Below are 13739 nucleotides of genomic sequence, written 5' to 3' on the forward strand. Positions count from 1 at the left end.
ACGCCTTTAAACATTTTATTCCTCTTGAGTGTTTGTAATGGATAATTTCTATTGATCTGTCCTCAAGTTAATAAGCCCTTTTTGCTGACATCTTCAGTCTGCTCTTGAGTTCACTAATGAGATTTTTATTTTGGTTTTTTTAATTTTCCAGGATATCAGTAAAATTCCCATTTGGTTTTTAAGGCTATCTTCTATTTCTTACTAATAGTTCCTACCTTTCCAATCTTTGAAGAGTGCTTACTCCCACTTGGAACTTTCATTTTTTCTTTTGGCCACACAGCATGTGGGATCTTAGTTTCCCAACCAGGGATCGAACCTGGTCCCCTGCATTGGAAGCACGGAGTCTTAACCATTGGACTGCCAAGGAAGTCCCTGGAAGTTTTGGATAATACCTTCTTTAAAGTCTGTCAGATATTTCCAATACCTGAGTTATCTCAGCACTGGCATCTGTTGATTGGTTCCTCCCATCCCCCAGGAGAGCTGTAATTTTCTTGGTTCTCTGTATACTGAGTAATCTTGGGTCATATCCTGGATGTTCTGAAAATTGTATTAGGAGAGTCTGTATCTTATTTGTGCTTTCTGGGGAATGTTGGTATTTTTGTTTCAGTGGGCGATCCTCCCAGCTGCATTCAGGGCACAAATTCTGACCAGCGTTCTGTGGGTTGTGGTTTCAGGGTCAGGTCAGCTCTGTGTCCGTCCTGCAGGGCTGTGGTCTGTGCATGTGTGTTTTGCAGGAGCCAGGCTGGCTGGGTGGTGGTCTGTCCCTTCCTTCCGTTCACATCTTCCTTGTGCCATTAGGGTTAGAACCACACTCGTGCCATTCAGGTCCACTTTCTTGAGCTCCCATGATCCATCCAGTCCTTTCTGGTTCCCTGGATCTTCCCTTTCTTGCTCGACTTTGCAAACCCACATCTACACCCAATGCTGGGGCCACAGAGCAGGAGGACAGAGACAGGAAAAAGTAGTGGAGGTCTGTCTCACCACCTTAGACCCACAGTGGCTCTGATAGGAGAGAGACGCTCCACTCCCTCAATATTTATGTGGCTGAAGGTCAGCCTTCCCTTCTCTGCTGTCTATTCTGCTGCCGTGGATCATCTGGGAGCTGGACCGGAAGAGGACCGAGGAGGGAAGAGACAGGATTTCTGCCCCCAACCCTCCCACTCCCCAGACCCCTGGCTTTCAAGCTCCCCGTTTTGGCCCTGGAGGGCTTCTCCCAGAGCTGTCAGTTCAGACCCAGCTACATACACAGGGATGGGCAACTCTGCCCGACTCCTGGCAGCGATGGGGGAGTGGGAGGTGTGTGCTGACAGCCCTCCCCAGAACCCTCCCAGAAAGCCCCCATCCTCCCCACTCTCCGCTCACAGGGGCTGGAGCCAGGGCATGAGACTGGGCCAGTGCAGCCATCCTGCCCCAAGGCACTGCCAGGTGAGGGACAAGGCCCAACCCCCAGGGGACAGAGCAGCAGAGGGGCTCGACCTGCTCCCCAGGCCTCCCACCATGGGGCCCTAAGCTAGCCTGCACTTCCCTGGCCACAGGCATGTGTGCCCACCGGTGGGACAGGCTAAAGCAGTGGGGAGAGGGAGCAATTTCCACACAGGATAGATGGGAGCTGGGGATTTGATGCCCTGCTCAGGGGACCCCTCACCCCAAGGCACAAGCTCCACACTATCTTCCAGGCACCCCAGTGGAATGGAGCCCCGTTGGCCAGTATCACCTGCTCACTAGCATCCCTGGACTGCCCACCCTTCCCCACAGCGCTGCATGCCCTGGACACCACCAGCACTGTGGGGCCCCCTCTGACGGCCTGGGCACTTCGGCCAGAAATGCCCACATGGAGCTCTGCCCCTCTCTCCAGGCGGTGGTGCTAGGCTACATTTAAGGCATCTCCAGCCGAGACAGCGTGCGGTTCCGTGTCACAACCACCAAGGCTTGTTCCTATTGCCGGATCGGGAGTGCTGGCCCAGGACTCCCAGAGCACATCCCACCCTCCCCCGGTACACTTGGGGTCCCCTGGTGCTGCGCCAGGCCCACTGTGCTGGGCTCACCTCCCCTCTTCTGACCTGTCTTCATGTGCCAAGGCAACTGCTGTGCCCCAATCCTACTGTGTTTTCAAAAGTAGTTTTCATCTCCAAGAATCTCCAATTTAGGGGAATGCTGTAATTACAATGCAAAGAAGTGTTTCCCCTGAGGCATTGGAGAGGAGTTTGCCAACGTGATGCCCATCACCCTCAGCATGTGACTGAGCGACACCCACACACAGGTGGGTCTTCCTCTCTAACCACAGTGCAACCAAGGAGTCCAGGGTAGAATGCAGAGGCACCCCTGTTGGTGCTCAGACCCATCAGCGGTCGGTGACAGGCACACACCCTGCTTCGCCAGTAACTGGTCACCAGGACATGGAAGTACCTGTCCTGCTAGGAGCTCCTGGAGAAAGGGGCGTCTTCATCTCCTTCCTTCAGGGCCACTCCTCAGACTCTCACTGACCTCATGACCGTGACCTTTCTGAAAGAGTCACTATTTTGTAGAGCTTCCTTAAATTTGTGTTTGCCTGACGTGCACAGCAGCCTGGCCGCCTGGCACATGTCCTTCTGGGAGCAGAGGGCAGTCTGGGCATCTCTCCTGCCTGTGCCCCCGACCCCCAACATCACAGTAGGCCCCCCACCCCACCCCACTGCCCTGAGAAATGGCAACTCTGTTCTCCCAGAAGGTGCCAGGGCAGCCATCCTGGTCCCTCTCGACTTCTGAAATAGCAACAGTCAGACCTGCTAAGGGCTAAGGAGTAGTCATGTCCTGTAGTTGCATGTTTAGTCATGGATCTATTATCCCAGGGTCAAGGTCAGAGGTGTGGGGTGAGGAGGAGGCCTGCTGACCTTGGTCTGCTCCTTGGGCTTTCGTATGGCCTTCGTCAGCATCTCTCTCTTCTCCAGTTTCCAGGTTCCCTTCCGTCAAGGTTCCCTATGACACCCATGGTGGTATTTTTGCCAGATGCTGGGGAGAAATGCCCATGAAGAAAAGGCATCTTCCCTGTCTCAATTCAGGGAACAAAACCTAGAGTGCGGTATCTGCCAAAGAGGACTGTGATGAATATCCCAGGATTTCAGTGGAGACCATGAAGAGCTGCCTCCTAAGAGTGAAAGTCAACTGGAAATACATCGTTCTCAGAAGCCCTACTTTGAATGTGCAAAGAGATCAAAAAGGAAACAACCTAGCATTCTACAGTCAGCAAAAATATTGCTCAAAAATGAAGACAAAATAAAAACATTTCAGCCAGCCAAAGAGAAAAGAAATCTCACAAATTTCAAAAGATTGACATGGTTCAGAGTATGTTTTCTGTTCACAGTAAACTGCAATAAAAACTTAATGTGATAACCTCTGTGTTGTGCTGTGCTTAGTCACTCAGTCGTGTCCGACTCTTTGAGACTCCATGGACTGTAACCTGCCAGGCTCCTCTGTCCATGGAATTTTCCAGGCAAGAAGACTGGCGTGGGTTGCCATATCCTACTCTAGGGGATCTTCCCCACTGAAGGATCGAACCCATATCTCTTGTGTCTCCTGCACTGGGAGGCAGATTCTTTACCAGGAGCATCACCTGGGAAGTGATGATCATACAGCCAAATGGTACTCAACGTAAGTAATAGGAGTCATCACGAATGGGATAAATCCTCTAAATAAAATAATGTTAGACTGATTTTAAAACCTACACGCTGTTTACCAAGACACATACTTAATTATTAAGGCACTATCTGCAAGTAAAAAGATGGATAAAGATACATCATGGAAACGCTAGTGAAAGCATTGCTGGAGTGGCGACTCTGATGTCAGACAAGGCTGACTCCACAGCGAGAGCATCACTGGGATGTAAAGGGATCACTGATGAGAATAAAATGGCCCCACAGCTCTGTTTGTACAAGCGGTTAATGACAGTGTCTCAAATGTACACAGTTGTGAGAAAAGGAGACTAGATACATCCACAATTATCATCACAGTGAGAGATTTTTAACACCTCTCTCAGGAACGGGCAGAAAAACAGATCCAAACACAAACGTAAACCAAACAAAAAATAAAGTAAAGAGAGTCCATATGAGAAAAGTTGGGTCACACAGGTGACCTGAGATACATCAGTATCTGCTAGAGCCTGCTGGTGGTGAGATGCGTCAATACCTAACGCTGCGCCTGAAAAATGCAGAGCATACAGTCTTCTCAAGAACCTGTGGCATATTGGTCATAAAACAAACCTCAGTAAGTTTCAAGAAGAGACATAATAGGAAAGATACTCTCTGACTGTAGTGGACGTGAGCTGATAGTCAATAAGAGAGAAGACGGCTGGGAGATCAACTATGGTTAGAAGCTCCTATCAGGGCAGTGGGGAGGACAGCTTCACCTAGATACCCCCGCGGCTGGCTGCATACCCCATACTGCCCTGGGCTCGCCTGGGGGCTGTTGCTTCCAGCCAAGGCCACAGGCAGCCTTGGCCACTGCCCAGGAATGAGCTTCCTGGAGCTCCCAGGACTTCACGTGACTCCGGGAGTCCCTGCTTATACGGCCCTGAAGGCAAACGGGGGACTCAGGGCCCAGCAAGCGTGGGACACTCACAGGATGAAGCCCTGGAAATGAGGGGGACAGAGCCTGCTGGGTGCAAGTCCCTACCTTCGAGGTTTACGTGACCAAGGAGGGAATGCGACCCCCCACTTGGCCTCTGTTTGGTGTCCACAGGAGAGACTGGCCGGGGATGCTGCGGAACGGCTGGGCAGAGGCCCCCTCAAAGCAGGAGGCCAGCAGCGCAGGGCTGTAGGGGATACGGGCTGTGGAGGGCGCCCCTGCCCAGAGACCACTCCCACGTCCCTGTCAGCTGTCTTTCGGGCTGAGGTCGAGCAGCATGTTTCTGAAGGCAACTCTGCTTCTGGGGCTTGCTGTCCTGGGCATGCATGTCTGGGCCATTCAAATGGAATTCGTAGACATTAGTAAGGACCTCGATTATTTTGTGGTGTCTGTGGAGTTCGCCGTGGCTTGGTTCAACAGTGGCAATACCGAGGAGCAGGCCTACAAGCTGCTGGAGGTGAGGCGAGCCCAGCAAAAGGTGAGTGACAGTCACGGGCTGGGGCTGTGGAACGGCTCACCCCAAGCTGGCCTGGGTGAGCAGGGCTCTGATGGGAGGGTCCCCCGCCGCACACACTCCTGAAGGGACTGGAGGCGGCCGCCCTCTTGCACAGATGACCCTGGCTTCCTTCACATGCCCTCATTTCCTGACTGGCCGGCCCTTCCCTGGGTTGAGTCCAAGCCCTGGACTCGGGGAGGCCAAGGGCCCCTTGAGCATCACTGTGGCCACTGCTGGCCCTGATCTCTCCTAATCCTGTCCTCACCTGGGGTCTAGCTGCAGTGCAAGGTGCTGGGCATGTGTGTGTGTTTGTGTGTGTATGTTTGTGGCTGGTGGCTTCAGCTACAGGCATTTCTGAACCCTTAAGGGATCAGCTTTCTAGACAATGCCAGGTCAGTGCCCTGGAGGTGTGTTCCTCCTGGTGAGATTGCTGGCCGCATCCCTCTTTGTGTCTGAGTTCTTTCAAGTCCTCACCACCTCTCCGTAGGGGACAAGATTCTATCTCATGATGACTTCTTAGAGAAGCTGATGGACACACAGAGCAGCACCCAGGTCAAAAACACCCACCTGGATTAAGGTTTGCCCTTGGGTGCTGAGCCCCTGGGTGCCCCAGGAGAGATGGAGGGTCCAGCCCCCAGGCCTCTGTCCTGGTCTGGATGTTTCCCCATGAGGGACAGCACAGCTCTGACACAGGCTCAGTGGATGCCCATTTCCGGCCCCCTCCCTAGAAGGCGCCGTGCAATGCCCTCTGTGTGTCTGGCTGATACGACTGAGAGCTAGGGGACATCAAGTGTGCTGTGCGTGTACTGTCAGCCCCAGGTCCTCTGTCCCATGACACCCCCGACCCCCCGCCACTGCCGTGGACTGGTGATACGCCTCCCAGGTCCCAGTCGTCAGGAGGAGCAAGACAGGGAAGTGTCCAGGGCTGCTGGAGCTGCACTCAGGGGCATCTTTTGGTTGGTATGTTCTTGTAGAGAAATTGCACATAGGTGCATGTCCTATTCATATGCATAGTCTAGTCTTTTGCCCACTTTTCTACTGGATTCTCTACCCTTCTGTTTTCTAATTTCTCCTTGGCAGAGCTGGACAATGATATATTTAATGGAACTGGACCTGGGCCGCACAATTTGTAAGAAACACGACGAAGACATTGACAACTGCCCCCTGCAAGAAAGCCCAGGAGAGAGAAAGGTTTGAGAATGAAAACAACCTGAGACGAAAAAATCACTTCAAGGAGGGCATGTTGCCAAAATCTTGGCTCTCTGTGTCCCAGTGCCAAGCAGAATTATGGAGAAAGAAAGAGTGGCTTTATTACCTTGCCAGGCAATGGGGGAACACAGAAGACTAGTACCTCAAAAACTGTGCCCTCTCTCCCTGGTGAGTAGGGAAAGGTTATATAGTCAAGCAGGAGTGTGCGATAAGGATGAAGGAAGTGACAGTCCTGCATTATTTCTTCTGCAGTTTTCAAAGGGAGGGCTTGCTGTCAAGGTTAGGGTATATGCAGTGTCCCAGGCAGTCATCTCCTAACCTCTATGAGCCTCTGCCTCGGGTGGTTTCGGTGCTGCCTCTCCTTTAATTAGCAACAGTTCTGCCCTTTGGGCTTCCCCGGTGGCTCAGATGGTAAAGAATGTGCCTGGAATGCCAGAGACCTGGGTTTGATCCCTAGGACAGAAAGATCCCCTAGAGAAGGGAATAGCTACCCACTCCAGGATTCTTGCGTGGAGAATCCCATGGACAGGAGAGCCTGGTGGGCTACAGTCCATGGGGTAGCAGAGTCAGACACGACTGAGCAGCTAACACTTTCACTGCCTTTTGGAACTCCTTATTCCCCACACAGAGCACCTTGCTACTGATCCTTCTGGTGACCAAGAAATCCTTCCGGGACACCAGCCACCTATCTGGAGGTGGCATCAGGTCTCACAGGTTAAAGGCTGAAGCCCCTGAGACACCTGTCCCTCATTCAGATGCCAGTTGCTCACAATTTCTGTCCAATTTGACCACACATCAGGGGTTCCCATCTCCCCCTCTTCAGGCTTGATTAATTTGCTGGAGTGACCTACAGAACTCAGGGAATAATTAGCTTTCCTGTCTTATTAAAAGATATAGTGAAAGGACACAGGTGAGCAGCCAGACACAGAGATACCCAGGACAAGGTGAGGGAGGGTCCCGAGCACAGAAGCTTTGGTGATTGAGGTGCGTCACCCCCCAGTACAAGAACGTGGTCACCCACATGGGTGTTGTGAATCTCAGGTCAGGATTTGGGAGGAGACTTCCTCCGTTGGCATGACTATCTCCAATTCCATCGGTGGGTTTTTCTAGTAACCAGTCCCCATCCAGGAGCTCACTAGAATCACCTCAGTAGAACAGAACATGCTCCTGGAGTTCTTATCACTTAGAAACTTACAAGGGATTCAGATGCTGTGTGCCAGGAATCTGGGCAGAGACCACTATGTCTATTTTCTTTACCTCACAGAAGGCTTCAAGGAAAGTCATCAGGGTTGACCCAGGGACAGAACGATGAGTCCAGACCCCTCCTCTCCTGGTCCCAGGGCTCGCCCTGCACAAAGATGCTGCCAGCTCAGCAGCAAACTGGGCCCTGTGCTCACAGCCCGGCTGGCTCACCAAAGACCCCCACAGACCGCCCGCTTTGGGCCCTCCCCTCCAGGGTAGAGGAGCCCCAGCCTCCAGCTTCCTATCAACTTGGGTCCAGGCAGAGGCAGTTCTCCCTGTGAGCCTCTCCTTCCTCTGCTCCGATTCTTCTGGACGGGAGGACTGATTAGTTTGCTGGTCGCTCCCACCCTCCTCCTGGTCTCCTGGGCGGCAAGGACAAGGCTCGGTCAATCAATCCTCACGTCATCACCCTATGGTCTGACATCTGGTCAATTGGACTGAGACCTTGCATATGGGCCTCAGTGGGGCTGGGGTGTCTCTGGACCCAGCCTTGGAGCTGCCTCCGCGGGGGTGGGTTTGCAGCCATGGTTGGGTGTGGGAGGGTGTCACCTGAACCATCTCCTGGGCAGTCTCCAGGCTCCCCGGGAGCTCACTGGGCAGAACCCTTCAGGCATCGCATGCCCTGGGGGAGAGAACCCTGAGGGGCAGGTCATGGTCCCGCCAGGCACCCTCTCAGGAGCTCCCAGCCTTGATCATGGAGAGCTGAGCTCCAGAGCCCAGCCCCAGGCTACTGTTTGATTCTGCTTTTCTTTTCTCTTTAGTGTTTAATGTCCCTTGAGCTCCTGTTACGCCCTTTCTACACCCTCGTTGTTACACTGTTCTTATTTTATGTCTTACATAGAATTACTTTTTTTTTTCAGGTGAACTGCACTTTCATTGTGGACTCACGGCCCTGGTTTACACAGTTCACCCTCCTGAACAGCACCTGCCAGCAGATGTAGGGGAATGAGCTCCGGACTCCCACGGCAGGTCCTCTTCCCCTGAAGAGTGAGGGTCTGGAATCCTAGGTCTGCATGGCACCAGGGCAATTAAAGGCATCTTAGAGCACGTTCTGGGTCCCTGTCAGTTTTTCCTTCTCTCTGATGATTTATTTCCATGGATGTTGTTGCCAATGTCGAGCGATGGAGAATTTATCATTGGTCTCACCTTGGTTGCAAGAGCAGGTACTGAGTTAATCAAACTCCTCTGACCATGAGAGGTTGCCCTTCCTGGTTCCTCCAGGGCCCTCATGGTTAGTGTGCATATCCATTCATTAATCCATATATTCCTCGTTTCTCTATCATCTGTCCATCCATGTGTCTATGCATCTATCCCTTCACTCATCCATATAGTCAGGCATCCATTCATCTTTCCATCATCCATGCATCCATCTATCCATCCATCCAGACATACATCCATCCTCCCATCATCCACTCTTCTGTCCATTCACCCTCCCATCCCTCCAGTTTCCATCCATTCTACTCAAAAGGAATCCAGACAGTTTTTCCAGGTGACAGCCACCTGTGTCTCTTCTATGTCCATTTCTGTGGCCAGACTCACAGTGGATAGTCCTTCTGGGGTGGGGTGGGGGAGAATGCCCAGGCACAGGAGTGGGAAGTGGGTGACTAAGATGACAGAAAGCTCTTAGTGGACCCCCATCAGGGCATTTGCCCTTGAGCTCATTGACAGATGAGAAAGTCTTCTCAGGGTCTCTGGGGACGGCTCAGAAGATGGCAGCTCCAGTACCCCCTACCCTCCCGCTCCCTAACCCTTGTGTTCCCCCACTGGAACCCAGCCTGTCTTTCAAGCCTATCAACACAGAGTCACTAGCCCTGGGACAGGCCTGGAGGCTCTAAGGGATCAGGGTGTGGGGGCCCAACTGGGACAGAGAGGCTGTGGGATGCCATCTGGAGGAGGACTTCAGAGGAAGAGGCTTCAGGGGTCTTCCCTCTGCCTTTTGAGTTTGGGGAATCTGATTTGCATGTCCATGGTCATTGGTCCCTTTCCTGGCTGGCCAATACCCATGATGAGGCCGTAAGCACTGGTGAGACAGACCCCCCTCTGCCCTGTCCCCCAGCTCTGGGCAACTCCATGAGCACAGCTGGCCGGAGTCAGCTTTGGTCCTTTGGTACCTGTGTTTTGGATTTCTACATCTCCCCACAATTTGATAAGGGCAAGTACAAACTGATAGGAGTGGGGATGTGGTCATCTGAGCTTCCTTTGAGGGCACTTGAGCACAGAGGAATGAAGCCATTTTTCATGGGCCCTGGGCTGGACAAGTCTAGCCTCATCTCCTGTCTCCCATCAGAGGTTCTTTGTCCTCCTCTTTTCAGCTGTGCTATGGTCTGAGCTCAGATACACCTGACTACACTGGAGGGCTTTGCACTTGTCCCTGTCTTTGTGTCATGGTGCTTAGCATTCAGACCCAGCTGCAAGGTGACTGTAAGCCCACCACGAGCTTCTGGGGGGACACCAGGGTTCAAGTGAAGGTGGCTAATGTCAACTGCAGCCTCCGTCTGCTGGTTGTAGCTCTAAACATGTATGGGATCAGAAACACAGTGTTTGGGAAACCGATGTAACAGCTTTGCTTAGTTAGGGAAGTTACAAGAGGTCTCTCCGATGTAGGGGTCATCCCTTCTCCCAGTCTCCGGAGAAGTAAAGCTACAAGGGACAGAACCAGAGGGAGGACAGCCAGATTCCTGGTCTGGGGAAGAGTGAAAGCACTGTCTCAACGGTTGACAGATAGTCCACAAGGTGAAAGCCAGATGATGTATACAAAAGTGTAAGAAATCATTCAACAAATTTGATTTGGAGTATTGTGGAGACTTGAGGCTACTCCATGGGACATCCAGTTTGTGTGGCCAGGTGGCCTGCAGGGACCTTACCCTGACATGAGCCCCCAATATGAGCACAGGCCCAAGAGGACCAATGAAAAGCCCAGTGCAACTTCCCCCAGAGGCTTCCCTTCCCCTGTAGCTGCCTTAGATAAGACCCCTGCAGAGCTTTCCGGAACCTGCTCTATTGGTTTGAGTTGACCAATTTGGCCTTAGCCGGGAGTCCAGGGCCTCCAGTGAAGGCGTGCACATCTTGCTCTGTGTTTGGCCCCCAGTCATGACCCTCCCCTCCTTCACCAACAGCATGGGCCCTGCTGGTACCTCGTCCAGAGCTTGAGAGCAGGAAACGTCTGTTTCAATTTCTCTGTGGTCTCTTTGGAGCCATGGCTTGCTGCCAAGCACCCCAGGCTGCACCTCAGTGTTGATTTGACAAATAAACAACAGTTGCAGACTATCCACCAGTGGCCGCAGAGCACACACTCTTTTTGAGTTGATAAGACATTTATCCAAATTCAGCGTATTCTAATCCTGATGTTTCGCAGCCCTTGACCCCCTCCTGGCTGCCATTCACATCCTTTCCAGCAGGGCCCCTGCCTTGGCTGGCTTCCCCCTTGCTCACAGACATTAGAAGCCCCCTTCCCAGTGCCCAGGACAGCTAGGCCCCAGGGCAAGGAGGTCCGCAGATGTGGGAGGTGGAGAGGACACTATCCCAGCCCACACACTGCCCATCACTGTACATTCCAGACGATTCCTGAGGTCATGGGCTGCAGCCAAGATCCAGTTTGACCCTCAGCTGCCCAGGACTCAGGACCCACCAATATCCCTAAGCGTTCCTATGACTCTGCCCATTCTGGGGTGTACTACCATGAGGGGAATTCCAGAGGGCTCGAGACCCTCACCCAGACCCTACTGAGGCTGGTCTGAAGCTGCTCTAGAGATGAGGGGGAACAGAGCCTGCGGGTCCCTGGTGCCCAAGGCTTATTTGACAAGGGGTGGAAACTGGGACATCCCCCCGCCCCACCCCCAGCTCAATTTCCCATCTGGTGATAATGGGAGGATCAGAGAGGAGGAACTGGGCAGAGGGCCCGGTGGGCAGCAGAGCGCTGTGCGGGGCAGGGCGGTGCTGGGTGGGGAGCTGAGGAGACGGCCTCCCAAGCACTTAGCCTCCAGGAAGACGCTGGACAACATGTTCTGGAAGCTGCCTCTGCTCCTGGGGCTTCTTGCTCTGGGGCCTCATGTCTGCAGCTGGATGTTTGAGGACATCGGGAAGACAGGGCAAGAGTTCAGCATGTGTGTGGAGTTTGCCATCCACCACTTCAATGAGCACCAACCAGACGAGAATGCATACAAGCTGCTGTGGGTCAGGAGGAGTCAGCACAAGGTGAGGGTGAGGGGAGTAGGGGAAGGCATGGAGGTGGGAAGGGAGGAGGCTTGGGGAGGGGGAGAGACCCTCCCTGTGGCCCCACCTTTTCCCTGAAGTCAGGCCCCAGGGTTGGGGTGGCGGGTCCGTGGTCTGCATGAAAGGGTAAGAGACCCTTCATTTGGTCAGTGTTAGTCACTCAGCTGTGTCCAACTCTTTGTGATCCCATGGAGTGTAGCCCACCAGGGTCTCCTGTCCAGGGGACTCTCCAGGCAAGAATACTGGAGTGGGTTGCCATGCCCTCCTCCAGGGGATCTTCCTGACCCAGGTCTCCCATGTTGCAGGCAGATTCTTTACTGTCTGAGCCGCCAGGGAAGCCCTCATTTGGTCAAGGATGTTTAAAAATACAAACTTCCATTAGAAGGGCTCCAAGGTTCCAATATATTTGCTGAATGCTTGGAGCAGGGGAGAGAAGGAGAGGGAAGCAGAAGGCTAAGCGAGGAGGGAGATGAACCGGGGGGCAGCACCCCAACTTCAAAGTCCAGGAAGGAGCAGCATCGCAGAGTCGACAGCGGGCCTAGGCCGCTGGGCTCATGGCCCAGCTGGTGAGCTGAGGCACCTCGTGGAGCAGACCACCATTGGTCCTGGGTTGGGAAGATCCCCTGGAGGAAGGCATGGTGACCCACTCCAGTACTCTTGCCTGGAGAATCCCATGGACAGAGGAGCCTGGCGGGCTATAGTCCATGGGGTCGCAAAGAGTCGGGCACAAGTGAGCCACTAACACTGACAAGGATCTCTTGTCCTTTCGTCCAGACCACAGATCCGACACTCTCACCCCAGGGCCTGACTTCAGGGTAAAGGTGGGGCCATGGGGAGTCTCTCCCCCTCCCTAAGCCCCCTCCAGGCCTGAAGGAGGCAGTGGAGATAGCAGGGCCTGCTCTCCTGGGGCTGTTACCCTGGTGATGAGAGCAATCAAGCCCCAAGTTCTCGGATGAGACAGTTGAAAAGGCGGACAAGAGCAGTCAGTGCAGGACTGCAGGGCTGTGGGGAGGGTGGTGTGGGGGGCAGAAGAGCCTTTTTAAAGACTGGCATTCCTGGGAGGACCCACATGAAGGTTTGGGGATAAGAAGGATGGGGAAGCCCAGAGAGGGCCTTGGACCAGAAGGAGTCATGAGTGTCTGCAGGGCCAGGCTGCAGTCTGTAGGTCTGTGTTGCAGAGAAGGGGGTGTGGGGGTGGGGGGCGGGAGGCGATAGCACGCAGGGTGTGGGTGTGTTGGTGGCCGGTCAGGATATTCCCCTCAGAGTATCAGGGACTCAGAAGAAGAGGTTGCTCAGCTTTGTCCAGCGTCTCTCTGGACACTGTGAGAGAAATGGGTGTCTCAGCCTGGGTGCAAGCTGAGACCAGGGTGCAGGAGCCCTGCCCTGGTCTCCGGGTGACAGAGGAGAGCTGGCTTCTGAGTCTGCTTGGAAATCGATGTGGGGTATGGGTGGGGTGTCAGACGTGGACCCCAGGTCATTGTGCTGAGCAGATGGGCAGACGGCACAGAGAGGGGCGGGGGAGACAGGAAGAAGGTCGGGTATCCCCGAGGCAGCCTGGGAAGGTCAGGAAGACTGTGGTTACAGAGCATCAGGGTGGGGAAGAGGGGAGCATGGTGTCCTGAGCGCTCGGCCGGGCAGCACTTTCCCACTGATGTGCATTGCTCCCCCGCCTGTACATTTCGTCTGGATTAACTGTTGTCCAGCTGTTCTGAGCCCAGACCCAAGCCTGACACTGGATGGCCAGCCCCAAGTCGACCTGAGTCAGCAGGGCTCTGATGGGAGGGTCTTCTCCTACACAGACAGCCCCGGCTTCCCTCACATGCCCTCATTTCCTGACCAGCTGGTCCTTCCCTGGCTTGAGTCCCAGCCCCGGACTTGGCAAGGCCAAGAGCGCCTCAAGCATCCGTGTGGCCACTGCTGCCCCAGATCCATCCTAAACCTGTCCTTGCCCAGGGTCCAGCCGCAGTGCAAGAGACTGGGC

The 13739-nt window shown here is 53.8% G+C and overlaps 2 protein-coding genes across 2 annotated transcripts in view; both read left to right on the forward strand.

Annotated features, from left to right (window-relative positions):
* The first annotated feature begins 4569 nt into the window (after positions 1–4569).
* LOC104985961 (probable cystatin-16) lies at positions 4570–8594 on the forward strand. Its single transcript, XM_010836348.1, has 3 exons — positions 4570–5077; positions 6176–6286; positions 8407–8594. The coding sequence occupies exons 1-3, from the start codon at positions 4877–4879 to the stop codon at positions 8485–8487; spliced, it is 393 nt and encodes a 130-aa protein (XP_010834650.1). The 5' UTR covers positions 4570–4876; the 3' UTR covers positions 8488–8594.
* A 2911-nt stretch (positions 8595–11505) lies between these two features.
* LOC104985962 (probable cystatin-15) overlaps positions 11506–13739 on the forward strand; it is a 4444-nt gene continuing 2210 nt past the window's right edge. The window contains exon 1 of the mRNA XM_010836349.1: positions 11506–11740. Within this exon, the coding sequence (XP_010834651.1) occupies positions 11546–11740 (195 nt within the window). The 5' untranslated portion in view covers positions 11506–11545. The remainder of the gene's footprint in view (positions 11741–13739) is intronic.

This window comes from Bison bison, unplaced genomic scaffold (genome assembly GCF_000754665.1).
Source record: "Bison bison bison isolate TAMUID 2011002044 unplaced genomic scaffold, Bison_UMD1.0 scf7180017864063, whole genome shotgun sequence".
Lineage (NCBI taxonomy): Eukaryota > Metazoa > Chordata > Mammalia > Artiodactyla > Bovidae > Bison > Bison bison.

Bases quoted from the DNA above. Each gene is read 5' to 3' on its own strand.
- LOC104985961 (XM_010836348.1), top strand. From the start codon at position 4,877: ATGTTTCTGAAGGCAACTCTGCTTCTGGGGCTTGCTGTCCTGGGCATG. The intron at 5,078-6,175 runs GTGAGTGACAGT...TCTCCTTGGCAG, and splicing joins TGAGGCGAGCCCAGCAAAAG to AGCTGGACAATGATATATTT. The intron at 6,287-8,406 runs GTTTGAGAATGA...TTTTTTTTTCAG, and splicing joins AAAGCCCAGGAGAGAGAAAG to GTGAACTGCACTTTCATTGT.